This window comes from Harpia harpyja, chromosome 3 (genome assembly GCF_026419915.1).
Source record: "Harpia harpyja isolate bHarHar1 chromosome 3, bHarHar1 primary haplotype, whole genome shotgun sequence".
In the NCBI taxonomy this organism is placed as follows: Eukaryota; Metazoa; Chordata; class Aves; order Accipitriformes; family Accipitridae; genus Harpia; species Harpia harpyja.
This window is the reverse complement of record NC_068942.1, coordinates 71,217,266-71,235,616: the sequence shown is the minus strand read 5'-3', so window position 1 is coordinate 71,235,616 and position 18,351 is coordinate 71,217,266. Positions and strand designations below refer to the sequence as shown.

At 37.8% G+C, this 18,351-nt stretch overlaps 1 protein-coding gene across 17 annotated transcripts in view; it reads left to right on the top strand.

The window, feature by feature from the left end:
- The window catches only part of CDC42BPB (CDC42 binding protein kinase beta), a 101,444-nt gene that overhangs the window by 66,402 nt on the left and 16,691 nt on the right, over positions 1 to 18,351 (top strand). For 5 of the 17 annotated variants that reach the window (XR_008234580.1, XR_008234579.1, XM_052783241.1 and 2 more), the window contains 17 exons: positions 1,882 to 2,124; positions 3,775 to 3,885; positions 4,344 to 4,588; positions 4,768 to 4,873; positions 5,453 to 5,577; positions 6,356 to 6,461; positions 8,091 to 8,239; positions 8,863 to 8,957; positions 9,045 to 9,124; positions 10,520 to 10,570; positions 11,703 to 11,792; positions 12,218 to 12,307; positions 12,710 to 12,815; positions 15,278 to 15,414; positions 15,998 to 16,137; positions 17,330 to 17,353; positions 17,699 to 17,780. Coding sequence is in view for 15 of the 17 variants with exons in the window: in XM_052783241.1 (XP_052639201.1) it covers positions 1,882 to 2,124; positions 3,775 to 3,885; positions 4,344 to 4,588; positions 4,768 to 4,873; positions 5,453 to 5,577; positions 6,356 to 6,461; positions 8,091 to 8,239; positions 8,863 to 8,957; positions 9,045 to 9,124; positions 10,520 to 10,570; positions 11,703 to 11,792; positions 12,218 to 12,307; positions 12,710 to 12,815; positions 15,278 to 15,414; positions 15,998 to 16,137; positions 17,330 to 17,353; positions 17,699 to 17,780 (1,980 nt within the window). In the remaining 2 variants the exon portion in view is untranslated. The remainder of the gene's footprint in view (positions 1 to 1,881; positions 2,125 to 3,774; positions 3,886 to 4,343; positions 4,589 to 4,767; positions 4,874 to 5,452; positions 5,578 to 6,355; positions 6,462 to 8,090; positions 8,240 to 8,862; positions 8,958 to 9,044; positions 9,125 to 10,519; positions 10,571 to 11,702; positions 11,793 to 12,217; positions 12,308 to 12,709; positions 12,816 to 15,277; positions 15,415 to 15,997; positions 16,138 to 17,329; positions 17,354 to 17,698; positions 17,781 to 18,351) is intronic. The other 12 variants (XM_052783244.1, XM_052783243.1, XM_052783251.1 and 9 more) reach the window with 9 other exon arrangements.

Genomic DNA, 18,351 nt, shown 5'->3' with positions numbered 1-18,351 from the left:
TTTTTGATTCTCGGAGAAGTAAGGAGGGGGGTCAGCAGAACTGCTACCTTGGACTTCCAATGGGCAGATTTGGCCTGTTTAGGAGACTGATTGACAGAGTCCCTTGGGAGGTAGTCCTGAAGGGCAAAGGGGTCCAGGAAGGCTGGACATTCTTCAAGAGGAAATCTGAAAGGCGCAGGAGCAGGCCACCCCCATGTGCTGAAAGACAAGCCAGCAGGGAAGACCAGCCTGGCTGAACAGAGAGCTTTGGCTGGAACTCTGGAAAATAGGGAGAGTTTATGACCTTTGGAAGAAGGGGCAGGCAACTCAGGGGGACTACAAAGATGTCGTGAGGTTATGCAGGGAGAAAATTAGAAGGGCTAAAGTCCAGCTAGAACTTAATCTGGCTACTGCTGTAAAAGACAATAAAAAACATTTCTATAAATACATTAGCAACAAAAATAGGTCTAAGGAGTATCTCCATCCTTCATTGGATGCAGTGGGAAACAGGGTGACAAAGGATGAGGAAAAGGCTGAGGTACTTAATGCCTACTTTGTCTCAGTCTTTAATGGTAAGACCAGTTGTTCCTCAGGTGCCCAGCGCCCAACTTAAATGATTCTATGATAACATACACAGGAGTTAAACTCGGATCTATGGCTAGTCATCAGTCCTGTAGGTACCAAAAAGCATATATATATATGAAAGAGTTAATAGAGCTAGGTCAATGCTCTAGCTTGAGCCCACTTACTCTTTGTAATACCAAAGGGTTAATTATTGCTTAAGGCTGAGGTTGACTTTTATGTAATTGCTGGATTTATTTACTCTTATGTAAATTACACATTTGTTTGCTTCCTAAAGTGTAACAGTATCTTAGTTTGTCAGCAAAATATTTTGCAGTAAAGTAAATATGGGTTTGCATATACTACATACCACTTCCAATAATATTGAGAAAACTATATCTATTCAAAGAGCTAGTTTTGGAAAAGTCTAGCAGCCGTATTGTTCACGTGGCATTTAGATGGACCCAAAAGTAATCCATGGGCCAAAATCTCTGGGGTTTTTGTCCACTAGAATTTAACAGCCTCTCTTCTGTCTGTTAACCACTGGTAAGGGTTATTTACCAGAGCGTATGAGTAGCAGAGAAGGCAAATCTGCTCCTTCTGGTTTGAACACATGCCTTTTGGGAAGTTAATGAATGCTCCTGCAATACTCCTACTAACGGCAGAGATTTTTAGAAGTCCCTTGGCCAGTATACATTTATTCTGTTGTCTAGTTCTGCTCTTTTTCTTATTTTTTTTTCTCCCACTCTCAAATGATTTTATGTAGAACATTCAATTTTTATTTTAATCTTGTTAATTTTTGTTAACTACTTGCTGTAAAAGAAACAGCTTTTATATTTTCAGTTGAAGTATTAGAGCTTCACAGTTTGTTCTAAGGAATCTTCCTCAGTTTTCTGAAGAATTTCACAAGATTTGCTGCAGCATCTCAGTATCTCTGATATCAGTATATCTAATATGTCCCTTGAATGTGCTGTCTGCTAAAACATTCCTTTAAAAAAGGTTACTGTTATGCAGGTACATGGTGGTAATCTAAAATTAAGTTATTTAGAAGTGGGGTGGCCTTGTGTAGTCAGATTTATTAGAAAAACTTCTGGAACACCAAAGACGCTTTTGGAGCTGCCACATTAGAAGCAGAATAACTGCTGTCTTGGTATGTTACTGTAGCTGCTTAGCCAGGAAAAAAAAAATATGTGTAAATTAAGAATTAGAAATAATATTTAGAAGTTATGTGAGGTGGTTGAGCTTTCAAGTCATGCTTATGTACATGCAGTTCCTTTGTTCTTGGAAAGAATATATGAAGTTCAAATGACTCTTTTTATTACATTTTTTTATTTAAACCAGCAACTTGTAGAAGCCTCAGAGAGATTAAAGATGCAATCCAAAGAATTGAGGGATGCCCACCAACAAAGAAAGCTAGCTGTGCAGGAGTTCTCTGAGCTCAGTGAGAGGATGGGAGACTTGCGGTCTCAAAAGCAGAAGCTGTCCCGGCAACTTCGCGACAAAGAAGAAGAGGTGGAAGTGAGCATGCAGAAAATTGATGCTATGCGACAGGACATCCGTAAATCAGAGAAGATCAGAAAAGAGGTAGCTTGATAAAAGAGCTAGCAACATGTTTCAGCTGCTGCTTATCCAGTATCTCATATGTGATTGTATTGAAAAATTGGGACTGTTAATGATAATTTACTTTGTCCATCTGTAAGAAATTGCCCCAGTAACTCTTCCATATGACTTTGCTACAGGTCACAAAATAGATCTTGAATTTGTTTCTAAATGTTTTACTGATGTAGCAGGAAACTAACTGAGTCTTCTTTTTTTATTTGTACTCAGGCTGATTTTAGTCTGGAGGAAACTATTCTTGCTATATGCCCAGCTGCTTAGTTCTTGTGTTTTGATTCTTGTAGACTCTGACTCATAGTCAGCTTGAAACCTAGAAAGCTTAATGTCTTCATGTGTTTTAAGGTTGGAGTATTCTGAGTTCGTGTTTGTTTTTTTTTAACTGAATTTTTCTCTTCAGCTGGAGGGAGGAATAGTGATGCAGACTAAATACATGGTTTTCCTTCCTCTGTAGTTAGTCATTGTAGAGAATGTCTGTAATATCTTTAAGCAAATTTATCTCCAATTAGTATTCTAGGTAATTTATAGTTTTACATGAGATGAAGTAGATAACCAGAAGAGGGCAGAAGAAACAGCTGTTGTAGTTAACCTGGAGTGTTTTAATTACTGAAAAATATTACATTTTATATATTCTTTGGGTGAAGTGTAGAAGAGAAATTCAAGAGCTTTATAAACATTGCTACAAAACTTCTAGCAAATTGAAGGGCAGTCTATGAAAATGTAGTAAGAGATGAAGTTTCTTGGACTTTTATCCATGAATAAGTAGTAGTTAATTGGGAAAGGTGAAGGGCTGTGGCACCTCATCTCTACAGTAGAGTGCAGCAGGTATTCAAGTATTGTTGCTTATTCAGTTAAATATCTCCATGCAGGGCTTTATAATCTCCTGTCTTTGTTCTCCCAAATTCCTCTGTTCTCCCTTTCCTAACAGCTGTATCACTCTCTTTATTCAGAACGTAGTCTACAAGTTCATTATCTTGGCCCACAATTGTAAATACGGTCCTTTTAAAAACAACTTTGCTAGTTGGATTTGAATGCAGAAAAACAAATCTTACTCTTCCTGTCATGTTTTAAAACTGTGCCACTATTGGTTGAATTGCAACAGTTACTTCTAAATATAAATTGTCTTTCTGATAAGCTTTCTGAAGTCAATAAATGGATGATCAAGCTTATTTTGTTCCATAACTGCAAGGTAAAAGTGTTCAGTGTTCAAATTTGAAGTATTTTGCAATAGTTTGGCTCAAAGGTTGGGATTTTTAAGCTGCCTTAGTAGATACTGAGGCATGGAGCTGACCTGTAAATGTATGAGACTTTCTTCTTTCACAACTGGAATGACTTCCTAGTGTCATTTCCTTCTCTTAGCATTAACAGAAGCTGAGCAGTTTCCCTGCATATACTTGGTGTAGTTCATATCAGTACAAAAGTCATATAGTAATAGTTCTACTGCATGAGACAGATGCCTGGATCACTGAAGGCAAAACAATTATCATGACATTCTCAGATGATTGTTATAGTGGTGTAACGTAAAATAGAAATAAGGAAGACTTGCTGCTCGTCCATGTGGAGGAAAGGAAGTAATACACTATCTTATGTTGAAATGACTTAAAATTAATTCTGTTACAGCTGGAAGCCCAACTTGAAGAAGTTGTAGCAGAAGCATCAAAAGAACGCAAGCTTCGGGAGCACAGTGAGGTCTTCTCCAAACAACTGGAAAATGAACTGGAAGCTTTAAAGGTTACATGTTTTTTGATAAATGTTTACTCATGGCACAGGAGCTGCAATAGTTTTGCTTGCACAACTGTTGATACCTGTGGGAAACTTAAAAACTACAGCATTACTAGAAACCTGACCTAACCTGTTCAGATTTATTTGCTTTTTTGCTTGAAAGACTTTAATATCTCATTGGACGTGAACGTCTTGAAAATGTCCAGTTTATATAAATTCTAAGCAGATACTACACCAATGTGGTCCAAATCTGTTATGTCTGCAACCCATTTGAACCCCTTATTAGGGTCATGTAAGCACAGCAGTCACTTACGGGTCTTAAAGGTTGGAGACGGGCACCTTTTAAATCACTTGGGGCCCAAATAAAATTTTCCCAGGTGCCACCAGTTGGACAATTCTAATTTTAAATAATATTCCCAAAATATAAAGATCATAGTCTCTTCCTGATGGTTTCTCCTCTTCTACAGCTGAAGCAGGGAGGCCGGGCAGCAGGTGCCACACTAGAACATCAGCAGGAGCTTTCCAAAATTAAGTCTGAGCTGGAAAAGAAAATCTTATTTTATGAAGAGGAGCTGGTCCGACGAGAAGCATCACATGTTTTGGAAGTAAAAAATGTGAAAAAGGAAGTACATGATTCAGAGAGCCATCAGCTTGCACTGCAGAAAGAGATCATGATATTAAAGGATAAATTAGAGAAAACAAAGCGAGAGAGGTAAGCTTTGGGGCATGATTCATTAACCACGGATTTCTTTTTTTTGTGTATTGCATTGCATAGGTATCTGTGCAGGTTGGTATTTCACCTTAACTCTGTTTATTCCTTTTTGAAAATCCAGTCTACAGGTTCAGCAATGTTACAGTATAAGTGTTTCTATTTCTTGTCCTTCTCCTTAGGCACAGTGAAATGGAGGAAGCAGTAGGAACAATGAAAGAGAAATACGAGCGCGAAAGATCTATGCTCTTGGAAGATAACAAAAAGCTGACAACAGAAAACGAGAGGGTAATTATTTCAGGAAACGTTTTTAAGCAAAATATATTCTTACTTCATTACTTTCTTTTGTTGAAGTAGTGTACTCATTGGTCAGAACAAGATCTGTGAATGTTCAGGCAGTATCGGAATAAAACAAATGTAATTTTTGCCATGTAAATGTCAGAGATCTAGCTAAATAGTAACTTAAGCATCTCAGTACTGCTCTTTGTGGGTTTGATTCCCACAACTCAGAGGGCACCACCTTCTGATTTCTTAATGAAGGCCACACAGAGAGGGAAGCATTTACAAAGACTGCCTGCCTTCCTGATGGTTTACAGTTAAACCTCATTCCTCTCGATGACCGCTACATTTACTTTTCCTTTGTTTTGGATTGTTTTGTGTGAACTAGCGATGTGTTCTTCTAAGCTCAGGAGCTAGTCTCCAGTTCCACAAAAAAAGGACCCCTTCCAGTTCTTTGGTCTGTGTTAGAACTTCCAGATAGCCCAGGGTGGTCTTGTTTGTTCAGATTCTGTAGGTGTGTAGACCTACACATATGTAAAAAGTCTGAAACTGACATAAGTCACAGATGAAATTAATCTTTTGTTTCAGCTCTGCTCCTTTGTGGACAAATTAACAGCACAGAACAGACAGCTAGAAGATGAGCTCCAAGACCTAGCAGCAAAGAAGGAGTCTGTTGCTCACTGGGAAGCTCAGATTGCAGAAATTATTCAATGGTATGTGCTGTTTAGAGATCCAGATGGCTACTTTCAACTTTTGAAATATTGATTGGCTTTTTTTTTTTTCTTTCAGTGTATAGCTAGGCCCTTTCTCTTTGTCTGGGATCAACAAAAGCATGGTACTTCTGAGTGCTGATTAGCTGTTTCTCTTCTGCTTTCTAGTATTGCTGAGTAGTAATGACAAGTGAAATTGCCAGATGCTATTAAGTACGAAGGAGAGGGTTTTGGTGTCAGCTTGCTTCAGTCTCTAAAGTGATCATTAAATCACCCAATTTGGAATATTTTGATAAATTCATTCAGGAAGATCCATGTTAACATATAGAAGAACCTCACTAGCTGTACTAGACAAGCACTTGAACTTAATTCACAGGTCAGTTCTTCCCTCTGTTATTTGCTGTTTTAGCAAGCTGTGTGCAAGTATTTTCAGCATGCGAGACAAGAAGGACTTGAAGGTAGCACTTATAAAAATTGAGCAAGCAATATGCAGATCATGTTCCAAACAATAATAGTGAATCTCTGCAGAACTCTTGCTGATGGCAGAAGGGAAACTTCGTTTCCTTAGCAACAGCCACAATCAAGAGGATTAGATAAAAGAAAAATCTAAAGCAGACAAACTAAGATGTATTCAGTTTTGTGTTGTTGGGAGTTTTCCCTGCTTTGTCCATTTCTGTTATATCCCTAAATCCAGTGCAGACACTCTGATTATTTGGTGGTACAGTATTTGGTGCTATGAGCCATGAAACTTAAGTAACAGGTTTTTGTAATTGCACAACAGGGTAAGTGATGAGAAGGATGCTCGTGGCTATCTCCAAGCATTAGCTTCCAAGATGACAGAAGAACTAGAATCATTGAGAAGTTCTAGTCTGGGGTCACGAACACTGGTAAGAAAATAGCAAGCATTCAGGCTGTCCTGGGGATGTCTAAGACGATACATTTTTAGTTTCAGCTATCTGTTCACAATCAGAATTCTTTTCTAATAAATCCTCTGCTCTGCTGTCTAGTTTTTATCTATTGCTTGTGAAATCCATCTAGGTAATCTGATCAGAATTTGATAATTACAGGGGGCGGTTGTTTCATACTAATCTGCCATCATAAACTGCTTCAAACAGTACAGAGGAGAGAAGAAACAGTAACTTAAACCATTAAAGGGGAGTACAGAAATGTACCTCACCACAATAGAAGCAAGTGAATAATTTTAATTGCTGTTACAGTGAGATAACAAAGTTAGTTTTCTTTTGTGAACAAGTATTAGCTGGTTGATATTGTTACAAACTAGTGACATGCTGAGAGCATGTAGCTTTATTTACATGCAGAACAATGAGACCTTATGCCATAAGTTTCCCATAAAGTAGAAACATGAATTCCCCGAAAAAATCTGCAAAATAGAACAGCTCTCACAAAGGAGCATGGTTTCAAAGACAAAAACACTGTTTTGCCTTGGCAGGTACTAAATACCTGCTGTAAGGAGAGGGAGAGCCATTTGCAGCTAGGCATGGAAGCTCACATCCCTAGCAATGCCAGTCAGCACAGTCTGCCATGCAAGGAGTCATCTGCTGCTGGTTTATACAGATAAGAAGTTACTTGCCCCTTCCAAACCTATGAATAGGAGAGAATAAGAGAAAGTTATGACTTCCTATCAACTAACATTTGCCTACGTCATCAAGAGACAGTTATAATATTGAGAGGTTTAATAGGAAGAAATATCGGATCAAATGTAGTTGGCATTTTCCTCTTAGCTACTGCCAGAATAAAGAACGCTGTCTGTTCTTTATATTACAACTGGTTTTGTAACTTCAGCAGAACCTGATCTAAGGCAATTATTTCTCAACATAAAAAATTCCTTTCATTTTCATGACTGTTACTTGCAAGTTCATGTGTGACTAGAGAGGTATCCATTAGGGAATATAAAAAATGTAGTCGACACTGAAAAATGCCTGAACAGCTCGGAATATTAGCTTTTGAGGGTAGTAGGGTAGAATTGCATGGTGTATGAAGAAGTATAGTGTATACTACTTAGCAAGCATAAGAGTTGTTTAGGCAAACTTTCTAGATATCTTGGGTATCTCAAGACCTGAATTATTTCATTTTTTCATGGTTTTGTTACTCTTGGTATGTTTTAGATTGGTATGTTTTACATTAAATATTACATTTATCTCATGATTGGAAGTCTAGTGTGTCACTGTGCAAGTTTTATACTCTTTTCTAGATTGGACAATGAACACTAGGCATTTTCAATGTGTTATCTCAGTTTGAATTCCATGCTCAGTGATCCAGCATTTTGGTTTCAAGCATATTGTGTTAGTGGTTTAACCAATATAAAAATTGCTCATTACTTCATTTTTGTGTAACAAAGTCTGACTATTGACTGATTTCTATGCCGCAGGTATGCTGTCCATAACTAATTAAAAGAGCATTCTCTGAACCATTGTGAAAGCTAATTTATGTCTTTGAACAAGAGCAGAAATATCTTTAGACAGTTGATATTAATATTCAGTAACTTACTACGACAGGATCCACTTTGGAAAGTGCGACGCAGTCAGAAGTTGGATATGTCAGCTAGGCTGGAATTACAATCTGCCCTTGATGCAGAAATTCGTGCCAAACAACTAGTTCAAGAAGAACTACGAAAAGTTAAAGATGCAAACATATCTTTTGAAAGGTAATAAGGGCTTTGGCTCTGTTTGTGTTTTAATGTACTGCTCTAAAATGCTGATTAGAATAGTAACAACTTTCTTAAAATGGCCCCTTGTGCCTGGGATATTTGACTTTGCCAGAAAGATGCCATTCTACAGACTACACATTTCTTACGTAGTCAAATGAGAACTGTAAAATTTTTTCAAGTAAACATTTCACTGCTGTGAATAGTTTGGTAATAAGATACAGATCTCAGGCACCTGAGGAGAAAAAAAACATAAGAGCAAATTCAAAGCAAATTCAATACCTTTTCTTAGACAAACTGGAGAGTAGACATATTGGGAATTAAAAGCCAAACTACTATTAGAATAATTTTGTTTGGCAGATATCTGCAATGATAGCAGGAGTCTCAAGTACAGTTTTCACTATCTAGTCAAGTAGTGAGGTGCCTATGCAGGGGAAAAATAAAATTAATCAGCTTAAAAAAATATATATCTTTTAAAATACCACCACTGCTCAAAAAAAAAAAAAAAAAAGGCATTTTCCAAACATCTGAGATGTAGGACCAGAAATGAACAACCCTGTGCGCTGGCATTGCTGCCTTTGGGATATTTCAGGTTGCATTTTGATCATATTTTGTTGCTTTAGTAAATTAAAGGAATCAGAAGCGAAAAATAGGGAACTGTTGGAAGAGGTGGAAGGTTTGAAGAAAAAACTGGAAGAAAAATACAGAACAGATTCAGGTAATTAAAGTTACTGTGTTTTAACAGAGTTCTAACACCACCTGCAATGTTGCCTTTTAGCTAAGCATGTTCTGCTTTGGGTTTTAGGTCTCAAACTTCCAGACTTTCAAGATTCCATTTTTGAATATTTCAACACCTCTCCTCTTGCACGTGATCTGACTTTCAGAGTGAGTTATTACATAAAGTAACTATAAAAATATGGTAACAGAATTATATTTTTATTACATAAAAGTAATACTTGGGCACTATATGGCACGTTTGGATCTGGCATACTAACGAAATTAGTGTGACACAGAATTGGATGCCCAGTAGATGTCAGATTGCTTGGTGTTTTGTAGAGAAGCTGTCACCTTTGGGAAATATTCCCAGAGGTTCACATTAATTATTACCCGTTCTAACTTCTTTGTTTAGGTTAATCTCAAATGTTTGGCTAAATAATATATATTCAGGGTTTTTTGGAAGGGCTGGCACACCCTGTTACAAATAAGGGATTAAATGCTTTGCAGTTGGAAGATGCTGGTTAATACAAGGAAAAGTGTTCACACAGTTCAAGGAGCGTTTAAACAGATAAGTAAAATTGTTGGCTCCAGATCTTAATGGAGTGGTTAGAGTAGAAGGAACTGGGAAGAGAATCAGAGGAGGCACAGATGTTGGTATAACAAGTTTATCGTGACACACCCTCTGATCCTTAGAAAACTAACCATACAAATCACAGCTCCAAGTGGGCGTTTCACTTTAAAGGTTTGTGCATTCCCCAAGGAAGCAACTGTTAAATGCAACGTTGAATCACATTTCCTTACTTTGTGAACTCTTGATCTGTGACGATTTTTCTGGGATTTTTTTGCAAAACATACAGACAGTTTAGGATAAAACCAAGAGCTTGAACTGGAAAGAATAATCTGTTATGTTTATGGAGCTGATTTAAAGGGGCTCAGGTTAAAACCTCATCAATCTGGTTCGATTTTTATATCTGAAATGTGTACACCCCCCCCCAATTGTCACTGTGGCTAAAAAGAAAGCCTATGGACATGCTGTGATATTTGCATACACTTTGTGTATGTGCTATTCCCAGTCACAAAATGTCGACGCTGCCTTTCTTGGTGAAGCAGTAAGATGTGCTATATGGATGAGGTGGAGGGAGGAGAGAGAAACATGATATATGCTACTATCTGAATAATAATTTTTATCTACCGACCTTGATATTTTAAAATATGCTTTAAAAAGTACCAGATATACTTTAGCATGTAGAATATCAAGCCCATAACTAATCAAGATTCCGTTCTACGGATCCTGCAATAAATATGTAGTCTCTATGGAAATGCAGGTGGCATTTTCTGACGAATTACATTAAAATTGCTGATACTGTACTTAATGATTTCCATTAACAATTTTTTTCATGTGTACTTATAGTCCATGTCATCTGCTCTGGGTTAATTTAGTTTGAATAAATATCATTTGGCCATATAAAACATTTTATTTAGCTAGGCTACTAATACTCTAGCTGAAGTTTTCCTGTGGGTGATAAGTGATCATTTTTATCCCTCATATCTGTTACAACAAAGGATTCTGTTTCTTCTTCGTCTACAACTTCTCTGCTAGCCTTTTGGGAAGAAGTAAGTTTTTGCTAGTAGTTTTGTCTCTTTACTTTATTGTGACCTGTCATAGTAAAAATGGCCTTCTAAAACTAGATATTTTACTTCCTTAACTTCTCTGTAACTTAATCCACTAAATAGAGCTAGTTTAATTTTCTTTTAATACCTCTTCACAGGCTTACTATTATATATTTTGACTATCTATATGGCTAAAGCTGAATCACACTTAGCATTTTTAAATAGTTCATCTTACATAATGGTACAATTTGATCTTAAGTGGCCCAGCCCTACCAATCAATTCGTAACAAAAAAAACCCCAAATATCTGAACATATTTAATGAGCTAACTGAACTTGAGCCATCTTCCTGTCTAAGCTGGCTGGGAAGTGAGTGATTCATTACTGTTGCCTTTAGTGCTAATTACATCATTGATGTGAAGTCTAATCTGATGTTTGTTAATCATGATTTTCATGACGTCCTCAGAGTACAGTAATACAGTATCCTACTTCCACACCCAGCTGCTTTAGCTCTGGAATTGTAGCATACTTCCCCCTTGTGCTGGCAATTAGTAGTTGCTAATTTAAGTGTGAAATTAATAGAAGGCTTGTAATGGATGCTAGTCTTAAATTTTAGTGAAATAAAAGACAATGTGATTAAGTAGACATGATTCTTCTAATGACAGAGGCCAACCATTTTTAAACAACTTTTTGAAAGATTGTGTAGTACTACTTTAAGAATTTTTCTTGTGGCAGAATTGCTGGATGCTGTGTGCTAGAAAAATCCTAGTGTAGTACCATGAGAAATAAGCTATTTTATGGATGATCACCAAGCTTCACAAACATCATTCCATACCTGCATGCAAGAGATTAGACACAGCCTTGCTGGGAGAAGGCAGCTGTTACAGCATTTATGCTACCTACTATGAGGTTTTGCATTTCAGTACTTCCAGCTTTACAGCTTTTCCGTCAGGTGGCAGGGTTTGTTTTGAGGAAAGATTTTTTTTTTTTTTTTTTTTCCCCAGAGTGGGAAGTTGTTAGATGTATGTGTACTGCATATAGAAATCACCATTGGTTTTTGTTTCCATTTTGTTGACATGAGAACACTTCATCAGATCTGAGGTATCTAATCTAACATGTTTGCTGTCACTTTTGCAGACCAGTTCTATTAGTGAGCAGGAAACACAGGGTCCCAAGTCAGAAGTTTCACCATCTACTTCAGTTGTAACTGCAGAGCAACAACAAGAAGTAAGAGAGCCATTATTTTACCCTGAAGAGTAATTCACTAGAAAGTCTCTCTGTCTTGTTCATGATAAATACATATTGCAGCATTCATTATGAAGAAGCAGTATTGAATGTTGCTTATTTGCAATGTGTCAGTATTATTGCACCTGCTTTGAGGACAGTTGCAAATGAAACCTTTTTGCTGGCTCTGTGTATGTTGATGTACCTCATTTTCATACGTTTTTTGTATTGCTGCTTGTTTGTTAGTGTGCAGGCTTTCCTGTGAGTGCTTTAAAACACAATCTGTTTCTATTAAATCAGAATGATGATGTTTATGACAATTACATTTTTTATAATTTAAAAAAAAGAAAAAAATAATCAGAAAACAATAAGTTTTGCCACCCCAATCTTAAAACAAATTCTTGAAGCCTCATTTTGCTCAACTACAGTTTTTTGTGATTCAGGAACCAATTCGGCTTCAGAGGATGCCTGCTGCTCCTTCCCCCACCATTCAATCCATTTCTCTAGCTGTACCAAAGGTAGGGGGACTGTGCTAACCTTATTCTAAAGAACAAAGGAAAAAATACCACTTATAAATTAGCCCTCCATGTTTGTTCTTGTCCTGTTTGGGTTTGTCATGTGTTTGTTTAGGTCTGTGTTTTTAATCAAATGTTTCCAAATGCAAGTTGATGGGTTTTGATTTGTCAGAAGGAATGACAAAAAATAGTTGGTTGTAGGTTTGGGTTTGAGTGTCTTGTGCAGTTGGAAATAAAACTCTTACTATTGTCTTGCAGCACCTTTTTCAAGCTGCACTTACTTAAAAGAAGCCCAGGTTTCATAATGTAAACTCTGATATACTGGAGGGTGGTGAAGGGAGATGCTTGCATTACCTAAGTACAGAAAGTGAAAAGTTATTTTTTTATCCTGAATGTATCTTTCAGCCTAAAGCTCACCAGCTCAATATCAAGTCATTCACGAGCCCTACTCAGTGTAGTCATTGCACCTCTCTTATGGTGGGATTAGTTCGACAAGGTTATGCCTGTGACGGTGAGTCAGTTAAACTTTTTATATTTTCAGCAAGACCCTGAAAAAGTCATCCCAAAACACTCATGTATTTTAAGGCAACCATTTCTTTGGGGAGGGCATGACAGAGAGGGGTGGCTGCCACTGAATGATTCTCCTTTCTTTTGCATCATCATCAGACTTCTAAAGTCAAAGAATTAATGTAAGCCCTCATGGTTCCCTTTCATATTATTAATTAATTCTGCTACCATTAGTGCTGTTACAGTGTGAGTTGGGAGGGGGAGGTGGAGAAGGCAGGACTGTTTTCTGTTTCCATAGTGGAGCAGACTATGGGAATGCTCTAGTAACATGAATCTGAGTCTGTCTGTTTTATGCTATCCTGATCATAAACCCTGTATGTTGGAAGGACCATTTGCTAGGTTTTTGGGCCTGTAGCCTGTCTTGCTGTCCATTAGTTTTATTTAAAATGCTTTCTCTGATGCATGTGTCACTACTGAATTTCATGTTTGAGTATATGGGGGTATTTTTATTTGAAAATACTTTTCTGTATCTTGATTAGACACATGAACTCAGTAAATAGTCCACAAATCTGTTGAAGACACTACAGTATATATAGCCTTATTGCATTTCTGTGCCTAGCTTAGTTCATGCTAGTGACACCCTCTCCAGTGACACCTTCAGTATCATATTCAGATTGCCTCATCTGCCCTTCAGGGCTTTTTTCGTGGCAGATCTGGTGGCAGTTCTTCCCCAGGAGCACCTATTGCTCCCCCAGCACTTGCCCTGGGGCTGCCTTTTGTCTCCCATTGCTGGCAGTTCTGAACTCTTGTTTTTGCATCTCTTTCTGCAAGTTTGAAACGGTCTTTTTCCTTTAGTGTAGCTATCAACTTAGGTCTTTTTTTTTCCTCATGTATTTTGATTAAGCTCTGCATCATTAGTTTTCCAGTTTGCCTCTTCTACTCCAGATCTTGACAGCTACAGAAAAAACTAGAATCACATTGACATAAGAACAGAGATGACTCCAGTAGAACAAAACTTTGCCATGTTCCACTCCCAATGACTTGCTTTTCCCAGTTCCTCCTCTTTTTAATGCTGGAGACTATGTTAAAATACAGCTGCATTTCCAGAGGCCTGTAAAACTGGCTATATCCTTTGGATTTCCCCTGTTCTGCAATGCGTGTGCCTTGATATGCATGGTCCCAAATAATTATGATGCCTCCTGAAAGAGCTGAATTTATTATCTGGTCTTGGGGAGCACCTACAGTACTTTGCACGCATGACTTTTTGGTAACCCCGGTTCTTGTGGGAGCAGCTGTAGCTCAAAGAACAAGCCAGGCAGCCTGCTCTGGGCTGCCCTCTCTCCTGGCTGTTCCCTTGGGCATTGTGAGGGGTTGGTTTGCAGCCCAGTCTGTGGCTCTAGCAGAAGCAGACTGTTTCCAGATTTTCTGGAATCCTTTGACCCTTTGTAAGAATGGGACTATATGTGCAAAGGGTATCTGCCAGATGCTCACTTCCAAGAATATGGTTAGGAGGACGCACAGGATAGGTCACAGTGCCATGCCACTCTCCCACTGCCTTCCCAAGCCTACTGGTAGAAACAGGGTAGCTGGGACAAACCAGGCAAAATCTCTGTGGAAAGATCTGGTCCATAAACTGTGGGTCAGATTCCTCGATATAACATGTCAGTTCGTTCTGCAGTTCTAGGTAGTCTGTCTCGTGAAGTAGCGTACATTCTGAGTTTTTTCTGGTAGTGCTTCTGTGTGAAGTGCTGTATAGATAAGGGACTTAGAGATGTCTGTCCCTTGCTGGTGTAGCACAAAGTGGTACAAAGTGGTGTAAATGGTAAGAAAGAATGCAACGATTAGTATAGATGTTTGCTCCTTATTTGAACTCTGAGGTAGATAGATAGATAGATATACCCGTTTCACCACACAGCGTTTCAGTCCTTGTCCCTTGGCTTCTACTTTATTATGCTTTCAAGTCTATTGCCTGTGTTTATTAGTTGAACCCTTTCTAATTTTTTGGTCAATTTAGTGTTACTTTGTCTTTGCAGTATTCTTGCATACTTGGATCAAATTAAACACCTACTATATTTATCTTGTTCCCTATCACTGCCCCGTAATTTTTATTCCACCTTTATTAATACTTTTTCTCTTCTGTGACTGGGTTAGTTTCTGCTTAACACCAGTGAGGCTGACCAATTCCTTTTCCTTCTGGACAGTGCTTTCATAAGTTGCCTTGAAATGTGGACTCAGTTCCTGCCCTTTATGGAAGTAATAGGCTTAAAAGAGAAAATAAAAGCACTTTGGAGGGTCTCATACAATATCTAGGTCCTACTCCTTTAGCATAGTGGGCTATTGCAATATTTGACTGCCTATTTTAGTGTGATTAATTAATTTGCTGAGCATAAGGGTAGACTGCGTTAATCTCCTGTTATGATTGACTCATACACGCATTTCACTGTGAATTTTCTCTTTTGTACTTAGTGTGTTCATTTGCATGCCATGTTTCCTGCAAGGATAGCGCACCTCAGGTCTGCCCCATACCCCCTGAGCAAGCCAAAAGGCCCCTTGGAGTAGATGTGCAAAGAGGAATAGGAACCGCCTATAAAGGTTATGTCAAGGTAATAGTCTTTTGTTCTTGGACAAGAGAAGAATACTGAACTTCACTTACAGCTATGCAGCTTGGAACCTCCAAGTATGTTTAAACAGATCTCCTGAATTGTGCTAAAGCTGTAAGGCTTTGTGTGCTATCTTATGTAACTTATTTAACCTTCGTTGCTTTAGATGTGGGAGAAACAGTTGGTTTTACTACAAGAGCTAAAGGTTAGTAGATTAGTAGCTACAATGTTCATAAGCAGCAGGAGAGGGGGGAGAAGCATGCTTTAAGGAAGAATTTCTGTCAGTGTTGATGTAAGCATAATATAAAAGGTAAACTCTTACCATTTTGGCATTTGTGGAATATACAAGCCCCATTGTTTGTCCTAGTGCTGCCTAATATACTTATTAAATTGTAACAGGGAATGGTTGAACTTAAGGGAGGAAAACTGATTGCTTGATTACTTGACATTTTTCACTCCGTTTTGAAGGGCAAGTAGAACGTGTTCTAATTCCGTTGATCTAAGTATAAGCTTTTCTAAATGTCCCTGCTTTTTGTGTCTCCTACATGTGCTTACATTTAATAAGCAATCAGTTATTTATACACAGGTCCCAAAGCCTACAGGAGTTAAGAAAGGGTGGCAGAGGGCTTATGCAGTTGTCTGTGACTGTAAACTGTTCTTATATGATGTGCCTGAAGGAAAATCCACCCAGCCTGGAGTTGTTGCAAGTCAAGTCTTGGATCTCAGGTTTGTATTATTATGACAGAGTAGATATCCTCTGTATTTTTTTCCTAACAGGAATATATATTTATAGTACACAGGAAACTTGAAGATCATGAGAGCTCTGGTCTGAGAAGACCTGTCTTCTGTATATAGACTGCAGCTAAGTTTAGGCTGAACAAGTTGGCTCAACAACAAGTCATTTAAGTGACTTTATAGTCACTTATATTACAATCACTAATATTTACAGTATTAGCATGCTTCTTCCTAGAATTCCATATGCACACATGGAAAACAAATAGAATTTGGTAGATTGTTTTTTCCCCTGCACTCTGACCTCAACATCGAGTCACAGATCATCCCATAGCCAGTAATTTCAGGAACATTAGAAAAACTGAAGTAGTCTTCAGAAAAGCACCAAGTAATTTGCAATGCCAGTGGCTCTGACCCTGCCTTCTCACAGGAGTTTTTTCATGGTGAAACATTTGAACCACTGAACGCTGTCTACAAAAGTTCTGAGACTTACATTGATCAGAGTAACCAAGAAGTTTTTTTAATTTCAATTTATGGAATTATCAAGAAAGTGTAATACCTTTTCATGTTACAGCACTTTTTATCTCTGTTGAATATAAAGTTTGCATTCACAAGCACCTTGATATATATTTTTTCCAGACAGTAGTACCGTGGGGTTGCATCAGTACTGCTGTTCTGTTCTCATATTTATTCTCTGAGAACCATCAGTGTTAGCTCTCTCTGACATTTTGGCAGCAGGAGCAGAAGCGTGCAAGTATTGCAAATAACAGCATTCACATCAGTACATTGCTTGAAGCAACTCAGCCAGATATTATACCAACTGTCCCATTCTTTATCTGCTTATTGTAGCTGCCTCTTTGAGTCTGTCTTCTGAGGATTCTTAGATGTTTTAATAGATGTTAACCACCACAGCTATGAATTCTAGCATGAGCAAGTTTCAGGCATTAGTGTCATCTTTACACTAAAATTGGCAATTATGGTGATCAACTTGGTCAAATTCAGTTTTAAAAGTCTTGTGTAGACAAGCCCTCTGGGGTGGAGCACTGAAATGCAGAAGTTCTGGTGTCTGTTTATTTTACTGTAATAGAGAATAAAATCTAGGTGTTTTGAAAACCCGTATTTGAATCCCACAAACTATAATTATGTTGCCAAGAGCTTTTTATGTGATTTTTCTTTTTTTCCAAAGGCCCCTCTCTTGCTACACATTGAGGTATGAATTATTCATTTCTAATGTGTCTGCTGGGCTGGAAGAGCAATATTCTTGCTGCTAATTGTAGAGTAGGTGTGGTCGGTAAACCAAAACTACACAAAGCCACCCCACTTAACTTCAGGTGGACTGAGTTACATGTACTGACTGCTGTAGAAACATAACTAAAGCTTGTGAGTTGTTTGGGTCAAGGATGGTTAGAGCATAATAAAGCAGTGATGGCAGTTGTGACCTCTGTGCGGTGTTAGGAGATTGCAGGCTATTGAAACAGTTGTGATATCAATTAGATTTTGCTGAATAATGTTAGTGTGTGCATGTATGTGATTCTCTTGCTCTCTTTCTTACTAGAGATGAAGATTTTTGTGTGAGCTCTGTCCTAGCATCGGATGTAATACATGCAACTCGTAAAGACGTCCCTTGTATATTCAGGGTATGGTTACCAATTTGCTCTTAAAGAAAATACAAGTTAAATACCCATGTTTTGTTTTGATAGTGAAGTATGTTATCCATATTAAATGTTCATTAAGCTATGCAGAAGTATAAGAATTTACAAGGGGTGCTGAAATGTGTAGAAGAATAAATAATATGATACTTCTCTTATAACTGAATTGTAAAGAGCAAAGTTCTCCTTTTGCTGCTTCCTTGTATATCAAGTTTGGCTTTTTTTATTTTCTTGATTATAATTCAGTATATTTTTGTCTCCACTTCCATGGGTATTACCAGATCCTGGTTTTTCTTTCTTAGCTTTGGAGGACTCTAGCTTTAGGAACTGATGCTGTAACAGAGTAGGTTGAAGCCAGGTTGTGCTCACTGATTCTAGTTTGCCATGTATTGTCTTGTATTAAAAAATACATTTGAAATTTTAGTTTCCTTAATTTCATATTTAAGTATAGTAGAAAAAAATTAAGAGAAAATAATTATCTTAGAACATACATCAAAGAGAATATTATATCTGAATGCTGTATTTAGTTTTTAACAACAGGAACTTCTTTCTTGGGTTT